Below are 22,384 nucleotides of genomic sequence, written 5' to 3' on the forward strand. Positions count from 1 at the left end.
ATTTTTTCCGAGGAACAGATGTCCACATTGACCTTGCTAGGCCATAAGAACCTACAGAGATAACATTGAAATAAAATTAGACATTGAAAAACGAGATGACAAATTGTATTTATTTGAATATTATTTACAATTAACGCTAATTATTATAGTAACAGAACATAACCTTCTGCGACAGTATTGGATTTCCCGCCTCCGTGACTTTTCGCTAATTCTCTTTCGATTGCATATCCGAGAATAATCGATACTTGCGGTTTTATAACGGTAGAAAGCTGACCTGTCATTGGCTGAATAGTTGTAACCTGAGTCGTCATTGGCTGAAAGACCTAACCTTTAATGAGTATGTGTACTTTAATGACATGCATTAAAGGTCTGCTACCAGGTGTATAATTACTACATTTCGGCATGGTCGAGCATAAAAATAATTTAACATACCGACTGAAAATAGAGACTTAGGTGATACAAGTTTATGAAAAAAAAAAGTGCAATAATTCTTCCTCTGTTACTGCACTGTTATAAGATCATGTCCACTAAAACATTCGAACTTAAGTTGACAAACAAGAAAGGCTAAGTGACAATTTTTAAAGTACTGAGAATTGTAAATATTGCGTTTTTACCTGCAGCTTCTGAAGTCCAACTCGCTTTGAAAAAACTGTTACGTTGCCTCAAGGTTGTTAGATCTATACGTGCAAATGGGATAATATTCTTCACCCTCTATCAACTTCTTTATGACCTTCTTTCTTTATATTACAAATAATTATTATGACAGTTATGTATACGCCATTGTCCATTCTGTTGCTTTTTTCAGAAGAAAAATATATCCTTTCTTTTCACCACACACTTTGAGAACGGAGTAAACAAAGCACCTGGCTTACTCAATCACAAAACTGCTGTTATCCACTCAACGACTCAATTCAAGAGTTACCACAGTACACCTCTCAGCATAAAGAATATAGTCCTGTATAACATTTTATATTTTACCGTTTATTTTTATTTTCAAGTAAATAATTTTGTAAAATAATAACATTAATATTAAATAAATAATTATATTTTAAATTCAAATATATTTAGGTCACTATCAGATTACATCATCCACTACACAGTGACACGGGCTTCTCTTCCAAATGGCGTCGTTCTAGAGGAGACAGTTGAATGTATCGGTTAACGAATTTTGGCTTATGATTGTTAATAATTATGTAATCTTATGGTTAAATTGAAATATAATTATATACTTAACATAGATTTGAAAATGAACAATAAAGGATAAAATATGAAATCGGACTATATTCTTTACGCCGAGAGGTGTACTGTGGTAGACAGCCCATCGAGCAACGTCTTTGATTATGAGAAATCACAATATATGCATTTATTGACATCACGTTTCACTTCCGAGTTGGATGGATAAGACACACTGGGGACTGATCCACCGAGCAGAGTCAGAATTAGTTCACCTTGTTACCGCATCAAGTCTTGGAATCTTCTTGAGTTAAACTTTTTTTATATATATAAAGCGGGGTTTTAATTTTTGCAACTGCGCAGGAATAATAAGAGACAAGCAACAATATTATTGTCACACTAGCTGAAAGCACCCGGCGTTGCCCGGGTTGTCCCTTTTGTTTCTTTTTTTTATTAAACTGTTTGTTTGACTTTTCGAAAATCTCAGAAACGCAACTATGGACAACTAAAACGAATTGTCTTTACTTAGCTTTCCTCGTCCATAAAGTTAAATGTTTACATAGCGTCACTTACATGAATTAATGAACTTCTTAGCCAAATGCCTAAAAGGATTAACTCAATTTAAACCAACGAAAGAAAACATTTCATCGCATGCCTTACATTCAAATTTAATGTTTTTTTTTTTTTTTAATTTGTATGTATATTACATATACTGTACATGTATATATGTTTATTTATTTTGGCATAGTTAAGGCCACCAAGCCTTCTCTTCCACATCACCAGAAATACAAATAAAATAATATAAAAAGCCAAACTATAAACAAAATAAAACTAAACAAAAATATATGATTATTTAATTTCAAATGGCTTATCTTAGTCGTAGGAGTCAGCGTATTAAAAAACATTACAGCCTTTCTGCCGTCTATGCCCGAGATTGCGGGTTCGATCCCGGACCAAATTGATGGCATTTAAGTGTGCTTAAAAGCGACAGACTCATGTCAATAGATTTACTGGCATGTAAAAGAACTCCTGCGGGACAAAATTCCGGCACACCGGCGATGCTGATATAACCTCGGCAGTTGCGAGCGTCGTTAAATTAAACCATAATTAAAAAAAAAATTCTGCCGTCTCCTTTCCTCCCCACTGCAAATGTGACATTGCACAGAGGCAGAGATAAAATAAATAGCCTATAAGATCTGTACCTTGATCTGAAGCTGTGCATTTCACGTAATTTCATGTCTATGTGTCCTCTGACTTAAATTTCAGAGACAACTGACGATAAACAGGGGATTCCCTTGTTCCCAGTATGAACCCGTTGGGGTACCATCGTGAGCCAAAATTTATCTCTGTATCGGTCGTACGAAAGAATCAATATATACGTATATAATTTCATTTACATTCGAAGACATTTTGCCCCTTCACCGCTGTACGTCCTCTTATATCATAGCCTAATCAGGTTTTTTTTAACTTGACTTGAGAAATAACTATATCTCACAAATTCAGAACAAATTAATTATGTTACTTATTATTTTATATACTGAATACAGATACAATATGAACTCGCAATAAGTCATTTTTACATAAAAACTAATATTCTGAGAGACGTATATCGATAGTTTAGAAATTAAGAGATTGTTAATTCCACAACGCTTAACATACTACATTGGCAACGTGATTATACAGATAGAACTTCGCAGTAACACGTTTTCGGACATGAACAAGTTATCAGATGACAGACGACATTAAGATACATGGTTCATATGAGGAGACAAAAAGGAAGGCAGAAAATAGAAAAAACTGGAGAATGCTGGGTTTGCAGTGAAAGACCTGGACTTGGGCAGAACACTATGAATGAATGAATCTTTTTCAGTAACAAATTAATTTAATATATCCATGTTTAGGCCTATATAAATAGGTTTTTTAAATATTTTAATATGTAATTAACACATACAATAGAAACTACACTTTCCAATGGTGAGATAATAATTATAGGCCTATAAATCGGTTAATTAGTTTCCGAGATTACTTCATGCAAACACAGAAACATTCTCTGTATATTAATAGCAAATACCTTACTATAATAATACCGGACAGCTAGCAGTTCTGCGCGCGAACGATGCTGGTGCTGCTACCTAGGCGGCCGGTGTGGAGATACTCGCGAAACAAGCTGTAATCAACTGCAATGTATACTGTTGCTGGGCTAGTTAATAGTTTTATTAATTGGTGCTGTGTTAAAATGTCAGGGTGTATATGTCCTGTTTATAATTGCTACAATTACAGCATTACAAACTACTCCAAATCGCACTTTCGATTTCCGAGAGTTCATAAAACGTGAGTCAACAAAATTCTTTATTAGGTCTAATGCCTTTGTCTCTGTGTTGATAGAACAATAAAAATTAGCTTTGTTTATTTAAGCCTAATAAATGAATGGAAGTTTAAATAATTATATTGGAAATTTTAAGGTTTTTGTAAATTAAGTTTTATTGTCGTCCACATGCCTTTACTAATTACAAGCATCAGATTACTACCATTTTTATCTTTGCAGTTGTCAGCAATGGGTATATAAAGCCTTATTGTAAATTCATTCTTAATGTCAGAATTAATTTTGTCTCACTAGAGCAACAACAGAAAAAAAAAACGCAATATTTCTCATAATATGCAGCTTTGATATAAAATAATGTTACATTAACAAAAAAAAAAAAATACGCAATATTTCTCATAAAATTCAGCTTTGATATAAAATAATGTTACATTAAATACGGTACTATTCAATTAATATTTGTATTTGTGGACGTAATTCCACGCCGCTCCGCTAGATGTCAAGTCCGAGATATTTTGCACTCACGTCAATGCTGCTAGTATACAGCTGTCCGGTATTATTATAGTAAGGTATTTGTTAATGGCTTCCGTTTGTTGTTGTCGTCCAAGGCCTCTTATAGACGAAGTCATTTGTTTTTATTTCATTACAGCCGTTAGATGGCAATAATAAACGCATTGTTATTTTTAAACTCATTTATCTCATAAAATATCAGTCCTATCAAAATTTTGCATTGAATAAAACTTATCGGAAATCATTTTTAAAGAAACTTTTGTTATGTAACATTTTTCATGAAAATCAATAATAAGGGAGATAGTTCGATTTATTTAATTCAGGCCCTCTTATAACCCTCTTTTAAATAGAGGATTTAGAATGACATATACCGGTAGCCTATAATCTAAGTTACAACGAAATTAATTTATATTCCAATTTTCATATAAATCGGTTCAGCCATTATCGCGTGAAAAGGTAACAAACATTCAGAGAGACAGACAGACAGACAGACATACGAACAAAAATTTCAAAAAAGCGATTTTCGGTTTCAGGATGGTTAATTATACATGTTAACACCAATTATTTTTGGAAAATCGAAAATTACCAGAAAAATGTTCGCTGCAGATTTATTATTAGTATAGATAAACTACTGTAAACTATGTGCAAGACGAGGGGCTGAAATAAAATATGTTCACGACCCCTACAGAAGCATGCGCATGTCTCCCGCTCTGGGATCGGGAGACGGCAACCATCTGCCTCTTCAATTGAGAATATTTGTATAGTTTTGATGCAATTCGATCAGTTTTTCGAATATATTTTATAGATTTTCTGTGTGTGAAATTGCTATGGAGTGGTCTAATGAGACCATTGATGATTATACAGAAAGTATCTTTGTCTTTGGTGGGACTCAGATCTGAATTATAAGGGCCGTCAGAAAAGGCGAGATGTCTATGAATTTTTGACAGAAAAATATGAGCTCATAACTAGAACATTTTGAAAAAGTGATTTTTTCGGCCATCTTCACTTCTTCAATAATGATTCCAATTTCATCCCTTCCTTTGAGATATTTTCTCGTCCAAAACGAAGGCCTGTGGCTGTCTTTTGCCACGGCAACAGTACACGGCGCATCTCAGCCTCTACTTCACTTCTATTCCTGAATACAGTGAAACCCCGATTATCCGTCACCCTATTAACCGATCGGCGGATTATCCGACCGTCTTTCTGTCGCTCTTTTCTATCTTTCTTTCTTTCTTTCTTTACTGCGTAAATAAACATGTAAGAAACTTAGTACTATACCTTATGTTAGTACCCATTTTCTCTAGAGTGTATTATTACAAATCTTTACCCTTACACAGTACTACTGCAGGCAATAAAAACAGTTCCTTGAAGGTATTTTTCCCAGCTTGTAAAATAGTCACTACCTGCTTTCAAAGAAATAGTCCCAAGAATTTCCGCACAATAGCTATATAGCAATCCTGTGCAGCATTCAGTCCTTGTTCTACTTTTCGAATGCCCGTACTTTATAACTTCTATGCAAAATATCTTCCACGGATGTCAAAAGTGTTTTGCTAAGTACCGAAATAAAAATCCAAATAATTGAGAGGTTTGGAAAAAGAGAACCCGTAGCTCATTTCGCATCAGAATACGTGATTGGCGTTACAATGTGCGTGATTTAATTAAAAATAATGATAAAGTATATAACGTACCGGTATGTAAATCTACAACAGGAGCTCTCTACTATTCCTATCCTTCCGCAAACAACCGCCATAAGGAATTACCTTGGCCCTTTTATAAGGGCTTATACCCTTCGCTAACAACCAGAATTAAAATAGTGAACTTTACATCCACTATCTAGCATGCTAAACACAGCACTATGGAGGAAATTATGAGACTGTAGTAGTATGGACTTCTGAAAATATTTCATGGTACGGATTATCCGATTTGTTCGATTAACCGTCCAGTCCAGCCCCTTCATTACCACGGATAATAGGGGTTCTACTGTAGTTGTAAAAGTGGAAACGCCGCTTAACGACTCATAACTACAGAAACTATTGAGAGGTGGTTCCAAGATATGGTGATAAATGGACAATGATAAAATGACAACAGATGACCAAGCTGAAGTACTGGGAAAGCAATCCTCCGCTCTGCTATTTGCCGCTCCATTATATAGGCCTACAGTATTCTTGTTTATTTTACGACACTTTATCAACTGCTATGGTTATCTAGCGCCTGAGTGAGATTGTGATAATGTCAGCGAAATGAGTCCAGTGTCCAGAGTCGAAAGTTACCCAGCATTTTCTCTTAATGGGTTAAGGGAAAACCCCGGAATAAACCTTAACTAGGTAACTTGTCCCAATCAGGATTTGAATCCGGACCCGCTCGTTTCACGGTCAGGCCTGCTCCACTGTATACAGTAAAGATCTCAAACTCTGCCAAACGCTTTCCTTTACGTGAGCTTTGGAAAATTGTGCACACTATGAAAAGGATGTACATTAGGCAGCTCCGTTCAATGTGCACGGAATTTCAGCAATAGCTGGTGTCAGTGAAAAGTAAACACAGCGAGTCAGGAATAGGAAAGCGGTGTGTATATTGAGTGCTGTAACATTCATTGATTTTACACAATGTCTGGCTCCGAGGGACAGTAAACAAAATGCCTACTGCAAAGCTGTTGCCAAATAGTCGACAAAATTTCTTTATCGAGAGCATGAAGAGGGGTGAACAATGTCTTGCATGCAAAAAACACACGGCGTAAGAAAAAGTAAAAGGTCAAACGGTATTCGGTGATGTGTAGCCTATCATGCAGCGCATTAAGTTACTGCTGTATCCTATTTATCTTTAGTAAAATATAATATTTGAAGAAGATTCGAATTGTTAATTTGTATTTAAAATTTAATAAATAACAGTTATTATCTGACATCTAAAATCAGTAGTGTGCTCAGAATACACTTAAACTGGAGTCCAAAATTTCCGTATTTTTCAAGATAGTAGCATACAAAAGTGAATAGCAATAACAATTATGGATACACATTTTCGAATAATATAACTCTTAGAATCTACAAATGTAACTCAAACTTTCTTTTAAACTAGAGTAATGGAGGTTAGGACTGAATGTAACGTCTCTAAATATATAGTCAGTGGCGAGAAGGTACTAATTTCATTCATACGATTTCATATATTGGCAGACATTTTTAAAGATGACAGAATACGTACCTGTGTGATATTTTAGGAAGCCTTGCATATCTATAGGCCTACTCATTCCGGAACTTATCCCTGTTGGGATTTAATATGGTTATATTAATATTTTATTTCACCTTGTCCTTGGCGGAGTGGTTAGTCCCTCTGTATTAAACCGCAGCGACCCGAGTTCGATTCCAGTCTGATTCATGAAGGACTTTGTGGTGAACAAACGAGCGGGAGGGGTTTTTCTCGGGGTTTTCTCGTTTCCATTCCATCATACTTCACACTCATCCTCCTCTGCGAGATCCCGAGCCAGGCCTCCAGAAAAAATAGGCTACAAAGTGGCTGAAAGTTGTACACATTTGTGTTTAATAAAGACATAGGCCTATTAGACATATTAATAAAATGTCTTTATTATTTATTTGTATATATTTTGCGGTATGAAGAAGTGAGCTAGTGGGATATAATACTTTTCTTTAATTTAAAGTTTCCGTTTCACCTTGTCCTCCCAGCATCAAGCCTGACTCTTTTCAGAAATGCTTCACCTATGAGACAGAGTAAGTCAGATCCATATTCATTAAGGACATTTTTGTTTTAGTGCTTCACGCATCGTTACCTTGGCTGGAAAATCAACGTACATGACAGCTGCGACACTTCGGCGGCCGGCAGCGACTTCGTGCCTGTGCGCGTACCTGTAGACGAGGAAGAACTAGAAGGAAGCGAAGACGATGACGATGAAGACGGGGAACTGCAATCAAGGCCGAGCATTCAAGTGGCCACGAGAGTGAAGCCGAACGGAGTGTTCATCAACACCAAAGAGGAGTTCTCGAAGCAGGCAGAACATAAATACATCCCGCTCAATGAGTTTCCTCAGCTGCCTTCCAACACCAAGCAGAACTTCCAACAGGACTTTCCCTTCTCGTACGAGCCAATCACAACGACAGAGCCTGCCGTCCTGGAGGAGGAGAATATCAGAGACGCCTTCGTACCGCCGCCAGTTCTGCTTCAAGAGCCAAGCTACAACAATCAGTACAACGCAGAGTCACTAGCAGGTATGAACATTTATTTTTATGAGGAAATAAAAAAAATCGGCACATTAAGGAAAGGCTTTACAAGCCACGAAATTGAAGGGAAAGTTTCTTGAATAAAGTAACATCAAAATTATTTATTTTCAATTATAGATATAATATTTAATGAATTCCTAACAATGCCTTTATTGTCAATACAAACAGGTCAACTCTAACAAGAAAATAATATTCAATATTACATTTAACAACATGCCGGTACTGAACCAAAAAACAAACACTTCAGTAAAAGGCGAACTGTACTACTGTATTAAAAAAATGCCTTCAGTAGGGGTTTGAATAATCCTACACAATCTTAAGGTTTGCACATGTAACATAAAAATGTTCGACTCATATTACCTATTCAATTACTTTATCATTTAATACTATTTTTGCTCTAATAGGCCATGTGTTTTACTTGTTTCTGCAATTTTTAAATTATATTCTTGTGCCACAAGATTAAGGGCACATATTATTCGGAGTTTATCATCTGAATCAGTTAGCAAAATCTGATCATCTGCAAATGTTGAAATCTTATATTTATTTCTTCCAAATTTCTCTCTTTCTTTCATTCTTAGTTAACTCGGTCTATGTAGATATTAAAATATCGAGGCAAGGCACATCTCTATCGGACTCCTCTATTTGTCTGCACTAATCTTTGTCTATATAAAATTATAATTTCATATTAATTTCAATTGATAATTTAACATAGACTGTTGTTGTTTAGTCAACTATCGGAAGACAGGTTGGAACCTCGTGACACTAATAAGGCATTAATCATGAGCCAACTAAGCCAGGAAATAATGGGGTAGAGTGGCCAGTTCGTTTCCTCCTCCATTGCATACGTCACTGACTAGTAACAAATGAAGAGTACAGGGGAAATACAATGAAAGTCACAATTCTCTTAAGGGTGATGTCATCTTCTAATTCAGTATAATTATTACTTCAATATTGCTGTTCCTAATGAAAAAGTAGGAAAGGACGACAGTATCCATGGTGATAATTCTCCTTTATCAGTTTTGATAAAAAAAAAAAACACTAAAGTTAGCAGTAATATACTGAATTAGATTATAACTTGACTCTTATGAGAATTGTGACTTTAATTGTTTTTCCCGTGTACTCTTCATACACACTAATTACACTTCAGATGAGTACAAACGTTCTTCCTCTGACTGACACATATCAAATGAGATGGAGGCCTACTGCCTGATAATAGATGTATGAGTACATATCAGCCAGAACCTTAATTAAAGGAAGGAGACAAATAAACTAAACACCAATTATACACTATGATATATATACTGTATATATAAACTGCCAAAATTATAAAGACTGTACATCTCGGTCTACTAAACATGATGTGTAGTGAAATTTTGTTTTTCTTCCATTTTTGTTTTTAATTCCTAAAATATCACGTTTTTAGGATTGATAGTAGTGTAATATTTACTGTTCGATTAAATATGAACGTCATTGCCAATGACCTTTCGCCCAACACACGTTAATACCACCACAATAGAGAGAGAAGATAGTGCCCTAATTTGTAAACAAGGAAATCATCACAGTTGCAATGTACGTGGCGGACCGAAGTAAATAATGACGGTCTACTCTCATTTCCAAAAACATTAGACTCAGAGCTAACATTTTCTTTCTAGGAAAACCACAAAAGTTACAGAAAATTTTTATTAGACTTGTTTTCAGTAATTTATGTTCCATCAGCTGTATTTTTTTGGCAATTTATATCGTTTATACTCTGTATATACTACGTATCGAATACATACCGGTATTACTGTGATATATTTTCTCAACTGTCTAACCCCTTATCAGTTTGTTTTCCAAATAAGGTACTGTAATCAAATTAATAGATACAGACTGCCTCGTTCTCCCCTAAAAGTGCGCGAAGTTCAAACCTCACGTACAGTTACCCTTAAAAGGAATGAGACGACTCTTGGTCGTCGGAAGTTAAAGTTCTACAGCGCGGTTTACTCGATATCGACGTAACGATACGTAACATGACAAATATAGTAAGAATTGTTACGAGGACCACAACAAGGACAAGGACCAAAATAAGAATCACGAAGAAGACAGCCATTTAAGGCCACGATTTCACAACATAGCTCGGGTCACAAACTATCATTGCTTCTCTGTACAGAATGGCAAATGCCTGCTATGGGATCTACATTCTAGACTGCTGTTGTCACTGTCTTGTCTCGGTAGCTCATATAGTAGCGTGTCGGTTCCATTGCTTAACCGAAACGTCTCGTGTTCGATCCCAGGTAAAACTTTTTTTTATTGAGGTGTAATTAATTTGTTCAGAGTTCATAGACTGTCTAATTTGTCGAAAAATATGAATAATTTATGCCCAATTTCTGGGTCTTACAAGTGGGCTGAACCTCGTCAAAAAAAAAAAAAATCTTACTTGGAAATTAAGAGTATTCTTCCTCAAACAAAAATCATAAGAAACAAAAAGAAACCTGTCAACTTAAAATCTTGTCCATATGCCATCAGCTTCTATTAGGCTACAATTCTAAGTCGGTCCGGCATGGATGTCACGAGATTGTGGAATAAATTCTAATCCCCGGCGAGATCTTCCCAGGTTTCAACAACTTGATCCCACAATTCGTCTCGATTTCGAGGGCGTCGGTGGGCATAGGTGGCTATCCTTCTCTTTTTCAATTCCGCCCATAAATTTTCGATGACATTCAAATCAGGTGACTTCGGAGGCCAATTAATGATTTCGAACTCGGGTCTCCTTTGAAACCATCTTTGAATGCTTGCGCTATAGTGCACGGGATGGTTATCCTGTTGGAACAGCAATGTTCCTTCGGGAAAACGTTCTAGGGGCGGAAGGAAGTAATATATTTTCCAGAATATGCTCGTAAGTTCCTGCATTAAACCGGCCATCGATGCGTTCTATAACGCCAGGTCCATCGTAAGACATCCACCTCAACACGATATCACAGTCTACTATATACAGTCACGAAGCTTGAGTTTTGAGCGTGCTAGGAACAATAGACTGTGACTGTACTATTTTGCATTGCCTGTAATGAGGCGATATTAGCGATCTTAGTGATGAGCAACTATCTAATGTTTGCATATTTACTACGTCTTGAGCTTCGCGACTGTATATGTTGATATTGTAGTTGGAATCTCCTGGTAGAGGGGCAGAGAAGGCCTGACGGCCTTATCTCTACCAGGTTAAATAAATAAATACTACTACTACTACTACTAGACTGTGACGATATGCTAAAGCGCCCCGATCTTTCACGTCGGTGCACATAGCGCTGATCATGTCGGAGACCATCCTCACGATAGACACGGGCAGGACTTTCGTAATCACTCGAGATGGTTATTTCGTCGGAGAAAATTACATTTCTCCAATCGAAATCCACTCGATTGGTAGCGAAGGCAAGACGGTCGACAGTTTGTGCTTCCCCCAATATTTCCATTTGCGCAGCCCTCCGGCACCTAATACCGCGGTTCCTCAACCTGCTGATCACAGTCTGTGAAGAACCGGGAAAGTTAGATGCTGCTCTTATTTCGTTAGGAGTCCGAAAGGGGTCCTGTCGAATTGCCTCGAATAAGAGAGCATCCTGTTCCAATGAAGAAATCCGGGGACGCCCAGGAATAGGGCGATTTTCGACCTCCCCTGAATTTTGGTAACGATGAACCCACCTCTCGGCTGTACTTCCAGGAACACCGACCAAACGGCCAGCAGATCTAGCCCCATATCCAGCCTCAACTAGAGCTATAACTCGCTGTCTCATGTCACGGCGGTTCGCCATTAAGATGTGAAATGAGAGATGATGATAATACTCTAGTGCAGACAATGACTATTTAACGTGATATAGAATTATTGAAATAAGGGTCATCTTGCACAGTAAGAGTTAATTAATCAACTCTAACTTAAATATTTAAATAACAGGATATAACAGGAAGTCCAATTGTTGCGAAGCTAATCAAATTAAATCTAATTACATTAAGTAAACAAACCCAAAGTTATGACACCACATTTCTACAGCTAAATTGTAGGCTATTAACATAAGCATTGAATAGGTCCGTGCTTATGCGATGGACGACAAAACCAAACATCGAAAAGTTCGAATCTTGCCGAGGAATGTAACTTCTTGCTTTTTATAATGTAAATCAGACTTATAACTACAATCATTCATATTTCTTAATATTTATTAATATTTCTAGCCAACATTTAATCTGTAAATAAAAGACTTTAGAAATCTCATATGGAATTTGTGATCTGTAGTGACATAAACATAGATTATCTCTCGGAACTTTTCCGTAAAAGTAAATTAAATTCACTCCTTGAAACTGGAAACCTTAGTAGTAGACTCATTTTCCCACCATTGATAAAAGTTTTGTACACTGAATTAGACTGAATTCCTATTCGACAGCACCTATAATCAATGGCTTGTATGAACATGATAAACAAATCCTAAGTGTTTCCAATGTTACTGAACAATTTCAAAATATTAATTTAAAAACTAAAAAAGGGTCGTAAATGCTGTATCTAGTGATTATTTACATTTATGTCTACAAAATGAACCTTGGAAAAACGTGTATGTTACTGGTACTACTGATATTAAGAGTAAATATATTGTATTTTTCACTTCATTTCAGAATCACTTCAGTGGATGTTCTAGACTCAATGTGGTGAAAAAATTCAAAAGTAAATACATGTAGATATTGCAGGGACTTAAAAATCTCATGTATTAAAAAGAATAATCTATACGTAATGAGTTGCAATGTAATGATCTTCATGTTCTTAAATACTGCAAGAAGTACAGTGTAATTTATCAAAATTTATGAAAGTGGGAAATAGAACACATTTGAATAGAATAGCACAAAATCCAGATAATGCAATGAAAGCTATTCGGAATATTATTAAAGTTAAACTTGTAGATATCCTAAGAAAGAAAATATTTTTTCATTAAAATTAGTGATTATAAAGTAGAGGATCCCAAATCTATTGCAAATTCTTTTAACGTATTATAGTATATAGTACAGAAATATTATTGACAACTTAAACATTCAAGATTTTGCAAAAGATACTGCAATTAGTTACTTAACGCATGCATTTAATAGTTAGTATTAATATATGTAATTAATCAATAACTGCAACAGTGCTTATTCATTCAATCATGACATGAATGAAATTGAATGCACATTAAATTAAACACTATTGAAAACACGTAGATAAAATAGTTAAAATCAACTGAAGGGGTGAGAATGAAATAATCCAAAGCCACACTTTTAACAAAAATTGTTTTGTGCGAGTGCATTTATTACACATATGGGAAAGCTACTAATAAAATATTGTAATAATTACTTAACAAATAACATAGCCTAAGGACTCTAAACCTTTGTAAACGTTTGTCTGTGTGGGTTAGGAATACTTTTTTAATTTCATTTTAATTGTTACACACGATTTACGTATATATTTATCTTTTATTTACGTAATATTATCATATTTTTTGCAGTTTTTGAAGTGAATTCCGGAACGATGCTAGTAACAAACCAAATAGCTTGAATCTAAGTAACTCAATATTCGTTATCTTGTGTATCAGTGCTCTAGTCTCTGATCAGGCGCAGTGTTTTACATCTGAGACTTAGGAATATTCAATTGTCTCATTCCTTTTCAGGGAAACTGTACATCCAGCTGTAGCTGTAGGTTTCAATTCATTCCTAGTGTACCATTCAGCTCTAAACCAGATATTAAGATGAAGTTATTGAGTAGTTCGTAACTTTCTCCGGTATTGAAATATTCTTTAGACGGTATTTACTATAAGACAGCAATAAACAAGTTATAAACCACTTATTTTAGTTTAACGTCATTTCAATACTAGGACGAAATGACGTCTGAATTTAATACAGGGTAACAGACAAATCTCTTCTATTTCCAGGCCAAGTACAAAATACAAGCAAGGAAACACCAGCCACCCAGCCCTTGGTACAAGAGTACTATCCTCAGAGAGTGTCCATGAAGGAGAGTGACGCCATTGCTGTTCCATCGCCCATGCGTGACGAGGGACTATACAAAGTTAGCACACAGTTCTCTGAGCAGCAGACTTCACCACAGATCAGCATTGCATCCATTCAACAGATAAACCCTTCTGGGCTCAATACGCAAACCTCTAATCCTACAGGAATCAACGTTCAACAATCACAACTGAATCCTTCTGGTTTGAACATTCAAGCGTCTCAGCCGACAGCTGCCGCAATCAACATCCAGCAATCACAACTGGACCATTCAGGCCTCAATACAGGCCTTAACATTCAACATTCTCAAATTAGTCCTTCTGGACTAAATATTCAGAATCCCCAATTGAATCCTTCAGGATTGAATATTCAAGTCTCACAGGAAGTGAATCCATCAGGTCTTAACACCCAGGCATCTCAACACGTCACACAGTCGATTAGTCTCACGGGACAGACAAAACAAACGGCGATTTCAGGACAATTGAGCACTGTCGACCCCAAAAGAAAGCCGATCATCCATGCTACAACTCCCCAGTCCGTACTTAGCTACTCGTCACAAGAGGACACAGTGTCGTCAGACACTAAGCAGGAACCGGAAGTTGAAGAGAATCCATCCTACAACGCTACAGTATCAGATGACAATACCCAGACGCTTGAGGTCATCAAAGTGAAGGTGCCTGTGCTGCCGCCCAAGGCAGTAGGACTGGCTCCCAACAAGATGAACCTGCACACGACATTGTTGCCCCAGGGATACGGACGCATCCCAGTGCATCCACAGATGGTATTCCAGAGACCTGTGCAAGCCTACAGCATGGCTCACTTGCGTCGACCAGTGCCACACAGAGGCTTCCACCGTCCTCCCAATGGCATGTACCGTCCCCAGTATATGGGCGCAGCATCCACACAGCACAACTATATAATCAAGAAACCATTCTACAGACCGCAACCTGGTCGACCCATGACCATCGCTCCTCAATACCACCGTCCTATGGGAAAGCCGCGCGTCCCGATGCAACACACTTCCACGTCTATCAAGACTTATCACATCACGCTCGCGCCGACCGCCCAGCCCCTCAAGTTGCGTAAGGTTTCCACTACCACGACCACCACTACCTCAACTACAACGCCACTACCGCTGTCTACTCAGACAACAGACTCCGCCATTATTAAACCATCGCCACCCATCAACCCAGCAGATGTCATCGTCCTGAACCCAGCAGACACCCGAATTCCTGTCGCCGTCAACACTGGCTTCAACCCGCACTCAGTGGTGGTGGAAGGAGGCTTCAAACCCATCATCACCAGCAAGAATGCTGAGGCACAAGACAGATCGGCAGTAGTGAGCGAAGGCGAAGACGAGATGAAAGAGGTAGTCAAAGATGCGACGGAGCAAGTTGAGAGTGAAGGAAGCAAGTCAGAGGAGGCTATGATAGCGGAGCTGGCGTCTGAAGTGGTGGCAGCAATTGCCGAAGAAGAAAGGAAAGAAAATCCGTTTCAGGGGCAACAGCCTGAGACATTCGAACCCATGTTCATTCCATCACCCCCTGACAGAAACGCCGCGAGAAACGGTTCGGACGTGAAGCTCATCAAGAAACCGATTCTGGCCGAAGATCTGACGCCGCCGATAGTGCATCTCAACCACCGCAACAGCCCACAGCCCAACAGGAAAAACGGACATCCCTTCATGATGATACGGCCACGGCCTGGCCTGGTGCGTCGCCCTCTATTCCCGAACAATATTGTGCCACCATTCCGCATCCCAATTAGGGGTGGATCCCCCACGTTCAGATACCAACAATCTGAAGAGTACATAGATGATGAAACACCCATGGCAGCTGAGCGCATGGACAGTTATTACCTACCACCAGCTGACAGCTCCATTCCTCCTGGTGTGGTCGTGACTTACGATGGAAAATCCGTTGCTGATGCCAGTCTAGCGTCATCAATTCCGCCAGCACCAGGTGGAGCCAAGAATATTCGACGTCCGGGAGGAACAGCAGATTTGATCCGAGGAACTCCTCAATTTGTACCTTACAGAGGAGAAATTCCTCCACCAGTACCAGACGTGGTGCGTCCTGAAAGCATCCCTCAGCTGAGTAAGGAAAATCAACAACAAGCGCAGACACTTCCAGAGCAGTTCAAGAAGAATGAGGCATTCCCAGAGCCTCCATCAATTGACAGTACCCTGGCCCAAGACGGAGAGGAACTGAGTTCTGAAGGATCGGAAATCAAAGAAGTTACAGCAACAAGCAAGGGGAACAAGGCCAAGAAGCAAGCCGTTATGAAGAAGGAAGAAGGAGAGATCATGAGCACTGTTGATGATAGATGGCCATTCTCAACAATTCAAGAAAGTGAACAGCGAACTGGTGAAGAGGAAAGTACGACTCCAATGATGGAAACAGAGGAGACTGCATTCGATCTAGGCACAGACAAGCCATCAACAAACCAACCAGCAGAGAGAAGGAAAAGGTCAGCGCACCATGAGCCAGGACATGTGGGTCATGATCACCATGATCACTCTGATCATGACCAACAGCATTCCGGACATGATCACTCAACTCATCAGCACTCTGCACAGGACCACTCCCATCATCAAGATATGGCTCATGATCATGCTGAACACCAGCAGTCTGTCCACAATCATTCTGAACCCCATGATCATTCCGACCACCATAATCATTCTGGACAGAAACAGAATGGAGCCACAACTATGTTGTTCTCTTCCACTCTCTTTCTGCTGAGTGTTGTTACTAAGTACCTGTGAGAGCTATTTTTTTTTTTCGCAATAAAGGGTGCAAAACAAGTGCAGAGGTTCATAGTTTAAATCTCAATACAATGGAAACGTATTTTCTGAAGCTACTGTCTCTACATGCAAATAAATATGTGTAATCTACAGTAGTCCTGTGAAGAGACTCGTGATGATGTGAAAACCACTACACGTTGGCTAGGATACTTTTTAACGCACCATGAAAATATGCATGAACTATATTATTAGTTTCCAGATGTCAGTTACAGAACCTCTGCTAACATTCCTTCAAGATGATAAAATTTGGATGCAAGAAAACATTATGAAACTCCTTTGTTTTACTTAGCCAAATTGCCACAATTTCTAAGTAAATTTACAGTGGCTTCAATTTTGTCTGCTTGTAACAAAGAATATTTTAAAATTAAATTATTACGAAACAAAATTAACCATTTCGATCCAATACAAAAATGAATGCCAATATTTTTATAATTATCTCCCTGTTCTTTTCCCAAATATTTTACTGTTTTGCACAAAGAAACATTCATAGTAATCTCAATTCTGCTACTATTCTGAAGTGGTAACATATTTCCTTTTTCACATTTTCTGTGAAAACTTTTGTTACAACGTTTAATTTCTTTGGTATAATCAGTAATACCAAACACAAGTGATATGCTATGAAAATAAGGTGTATGACAATCCAGTAACTCGAAAAACATGTGAATTGTTAAATGTTCTCTATCAGCATGATAATTATATTAACTTCTATAATAATCAAAGCTCAAATACTTTTACGTAAAATGAAAAGAGTCGATAAATAATGAAGAAAAAGCTGCCAAATCACAGCAAGACACATCCCACATTTAATAACTTATCAGCACTGAATCTAATAGATGTGATTCTTGTTGTGTTATAGTGAAAAATTAAACGTAGATACATTCAAGACAAACCTTTATTGTGAATATAAATTTGCAAATATTGTTAATTGTAGTGTGTATGTGCAATTTTATAGTTCTTACCATCTACCAATCAACCTACGTTTTATATAAAATTTGTTGTACAAAAAATTAAACATAGACCTTATTAATGTGAATATATATATTGTTATACTTTGTACATAAGATATATATAAATGAAATAAATGAGACTTTGTTAAGAATACAAATTCTTTCTTACAGCACACCATCACCAATTTTCTTCTCATACAGTTAAGACAACGTGCTACTGAGTTTTGTAATTTCTGCAGTAATTTTCATTATATCTTTTTAAAAATGTTACATCAGATATTGCTAAAGTACATGTGCGAAATTATTATACATTTTATGTTAAAAAATATGGCCAGAATAAATGTTCATATTTTTTATTTTAAAATAATTCCAATTTTTAGTTGTTGTTGTTTTCTAATGCCAGGCGTTTGACAATAAAGTCATATGACCTCTTGCACTCCAATATTTTTCAAAGATATTATCACGACCAGCCACTGAAGCACAGATTTTGAGGTGTTCCGAATCCATTTCTTGGTTTGAGTTGCACAATGGACAGTTAGGGGACTGATATATTCCAATTCTATGCAGGGGCGTATACTGGTTAAAGGGTTTGGGCTACCGCTGACCCTATTATTACACAAAATATATCTAATAATTACTTTAATTTTAATTACTATGGTAAAACTAATAATACAAAATTATTACATTATGTTATACTATAAACTTTTTCTTTTGTAATTTCCTTGGGCTACCGCCGGTAGCCCGCAAAATATGCCCCTGATTCTATGCAGGTATTTGGCCAAACAATCATGGCCTGTTGCCAATCTAAATGCAGCTACAGACGATTTTCGTGGTAAATCGGGAATTAACTGTGGATTTTGATGCAGAGAGTTCCATTTTTTCCCTTGGGATTGTGTTATTAAAATTTGTTTGTTGAAGTCTAAGTATGTAGATTTAATAAATCTTTTCACAGAGTAATACGTAGATTTAGTAACAGGTCTGTAAGTAGCAGTGCTGCCCTTCTTTGCTAAAGCATCCACATTCTCGTTTCCCAGGATTCCACAATGGGATGGTATCCATTGGAATACAATTCTTTTATTGAGTGATATTAATTGAGAGAGCATTTTAGTTATTTCTGCTGTTTGAGATGAAGGTGTGTGTTTAGAGACTATTGATAGAATAGCTGCTTTGGAGTCTGACAATATAACTGCATTTTTAAATTTATTGATGTGGCATAGAAGATTCCTGAGACTTTCACTTATTGCAATGATTTCTCCATCAAAACTTGCTGTTCCATACCCAAAAGATCTATAAAGTGAGAAGAGACAGCACGTAACACCTGCAGCGGCACCTTGTTCTCTGGAGAGCAAGGAACCGTCAGTGTATAAATGAAGCCAGTTTTGTGGAGGGTACCTAATATTAATTGTCTCTATAGACAATTGTTTTAGTATTTCAGTGTTTACTTCTGATTTCAGTATTTCTTCTGTTAAATTTAGATTATTCCAATTTTTAGTAAACATTTATCTGGACCACACATAAAGACAATCAGTTTCCAAAAAATTTAAAATAAAGCTACGACTCCCTATAATGAAATAGTGGATTGGATTTTCTGTCAATACACTTTATTACCAGTACTACAAAAAATCACAAATTTTCTAATAATAATCGTAGGTGTAAAATGAGACATGTTGTGAATAGTGTGCAAAGTTTCATTACTCTAGATGTATGGTAGCTAGCCATTCAGGAGATATGTTACCAGTATTTCTAATAAATTAAAATTGAAAAACTCTAATTTGCAGTAAAATCATAAAGTTTATAATAGTAGGCCTATTATGAATATAGTAACCACTTCCATTGGATAAACTGAATTTCTTACTTAGAATAAAGATATCGGAATGAAATCATCACTGCAGTACCGGTATCTCAAGAAACCATAGATTATTTTTTAAAAAGTTTTTAAAATAAAAAAATGACCAGAATTGACTAAAACTCAGTAGCACGTACCCTTAAATGCTAACACATGACCCAATTCTTGAAAAATATAAAGATGTTGATAATGAGTATTATGACGATGATGGTGATGAATACAGTTATAATGTTAACAGTGCTATTGCTTCTGCTGGTAATGGTGGTAGTAGGTGTGGTGACATTAATGATGATGATGATGATGATGATGATGATGATGATGATAACAATAATAAGATAGGCCTATTTGTGGTGAAGATGCTGACAACTAATAATGTTGATATTGATAATGAAAATGAAGTTGCTGCTGTGTTAATAGTGATGATTATGATAATTGAAGACATCCCCGGAATAAGGGTGTAACCAACAAATCTATAATACACGTTTCAGGAGACAGGAAAATAATCTCAGGGGGCATATTTCGTTAGGCCTATATTTACTAGCAGAACCATTTTACTAATCAAGGACACAAGTTAATTCAGCTATTGGATGTAATAAATTATTGTTATAAATAAATGCTTAAAAATTATTTTTTCCATCTAAGTCATATATTTCATTAATTTGATGTTAAATGTTAAATGTTATGTTTTATTTAACGACGCTAGCAACTGCAGAATTTGATGTTACATTCTTTTTCCAGAGAGATCTTCAATTATAGTGATGATGATGATGATGATGATGATGATGATGGTGATGGTGGCATAATGGTTACTTATTTGAATAGGATGCTTCAGAGCACCCTTATCAGCCTTTTTTTTTCGAAAACTACACAAGGTGCGAATTAATGGGGGGATTTCACCCCTATTGAAAAGTTATCCCCCTCTCAAAAATTTAGATTAACATCCCTACCAGGGATAACTTCTATCCCCTTCACAATTTCATAAAGACAAGTAAAATATGATTTCTTTCAAGGCTGGTACAATATTCTAACTTTACTGATCTGGGAACCCTACTGCTCAACAGTCATTCTCTTCTCTGCCGCTCACACATCTACACTGTGTTTACTGAATGTTTTGTGCAGCGTTTGCTGAAAGTTGAGTTTTATTTATTTATTTATTTATTTAACTTGGTAGAGATAATGCCATCAGGCCTTCTCTTTCCCTCTACCAGGTGATTACAACTACAATATTAAGAATACAATTACAATTATAATTACAATTAATATTAAATTTACAAAAATACAATAAAAATCAAAGTACTAAAAGATTAACTGATTAATAAAAGCTAGACAGTTTATTGTAAAAGTTAAGAAGAGAGAAGCATTTCTTTTATTGATTAAGTAAAAATTAAACCTACTCTACGCAGTAAGAAAATGCTTAATAAGCCTGCTTTTGAAAGCTACTAAATTCCGACTGTCTCTGATGTCACTGGGTAGGGTATTCGACAAATGCGAGAGCGAGATTGTGTATGATGATGAATACGATGATGTCTTATGTGTTGGTATGGCTAGTATGCGGCTATTTTGCGTGCGTGTGAAGAGATTATGATATGATGACAGGTAATTGAAACGGGAGGCAAGGTAGGTACGTGTAGAAGTGTGAAGGACTTGGAAAAGGAGAACAAGAGAATGAAAATTTCTACGTTCGTTAAGCCGTAGCCAGTTTAGAGTTGGGAAGGATGGAGTAATGTGGTCAGCGTGACGGACATCGCAGACAAAGCGAACACAAGAATTATGAACACGTAATTTTTGCGACTGGTTGACATTGAGGTCAGTCAGTAGAAAATCACAATAATCGAAGTGGGGCATTACTAGTGTTTCCACTAGTATTTTCTTGAGTGATAGCGGAAGGAATTTTCGAATGCTGTTTAAGGAATGTAGTATGGAAAGCACTTTTTTGGTAATATGGGTTACTTGGTTATTCCAGTTTAAATGCGTATCAAAGTAAACTCCAAGGTTTTTAACATAGAAAGCAAAAGGGATTATTGTGTCGTTTAACTTGACTGGAAGAGCAGGAGTAATATTGCATAATAGACACGCTTTTTTAATATTCTTTTCACTTTTAATTTTACAATTTTTGCTACTGTTTTCATTTTCTCGCAGCATACTAGTGAATCATTTGCGGCGCACTTTTTTTTTCTTCGAAAGAGGAGGGCCCACAGACAAACACTGCAGCAGCCTTAGGCTTATTGTGCAACCTCATTATGTTAGAATGATTGTTGAAGTCAATTTAGCATCACTCTTCAAGCACATGATTCACTGAATGGTGTCATCGTATCAATTCAGCCACAGCATCCAGTTCTGATTGGAAACCTGATCCTCCGTCTGCCTGTGATGTTATTCTGCAGCCTCCTCAGATCGATGGCATCTGTTCGCAATTCATGTGCCTGAATATCCTGTATCCTCAACCAAAGAATATGTCGCAGTAGATTCCACGACTCACCAAGGTGCCATCTATCCAAGGGAGCTACACTACCTCGGTCACCTGCAGTCCATTTATTAAAGCCGACATGCTGCCTATAGCCATGTTCGCCA

At 36.9% G+C, this 22,384-nt stretch overlaps 1 protein-coding gene across 1 annotated transcript in view; it reads left to right on the forward strand.

Moving 5' to 3' along the window:
- Positions 1–18,125, forward strand: part of LOC138709111 (protein Skeletor, isoforms D/E-like) — a 316,549-nt gene extending 298,424 nt beyond the window's left edge. Inside the window, exons 13-14 of the mRNA XM_069839643.1 lie at positions 7,761–8,214; positions 14,142–18,125. Of these exons, the coding sequence (XP_069695744.1) occupies positions 7,761–8,214; positions 14,142–16,981 (3,294 nt within the window). The 3' untranslated portion in view covers positions 16,982–18,125. The remainder of the gene's footprint in view (positions 1–7,760; positions 8,215–14,141) is intronic.
- The last annotated feature ends 4,259 nt before the right edge of the window (positions 18,126–22,384 follow it).

The sequence above is a fragment of the Periplaneta americana genome, chromosome 11 (genome assembly GCF_040183065.1).
Source record: "Periplaneta americana isolate PAMFEO1 chromosome 11, P.americana_PAMFEO1_priV1, whole genome shotgun sequence".
In the NCBI taxonomy this organism is placed as follows: domain Eukaryota; kingdom Metazoa; phylum Arthropoda; class Insecta; order Blattodea; family Blattidae; genus Periplaneta; species Periplaneta americana.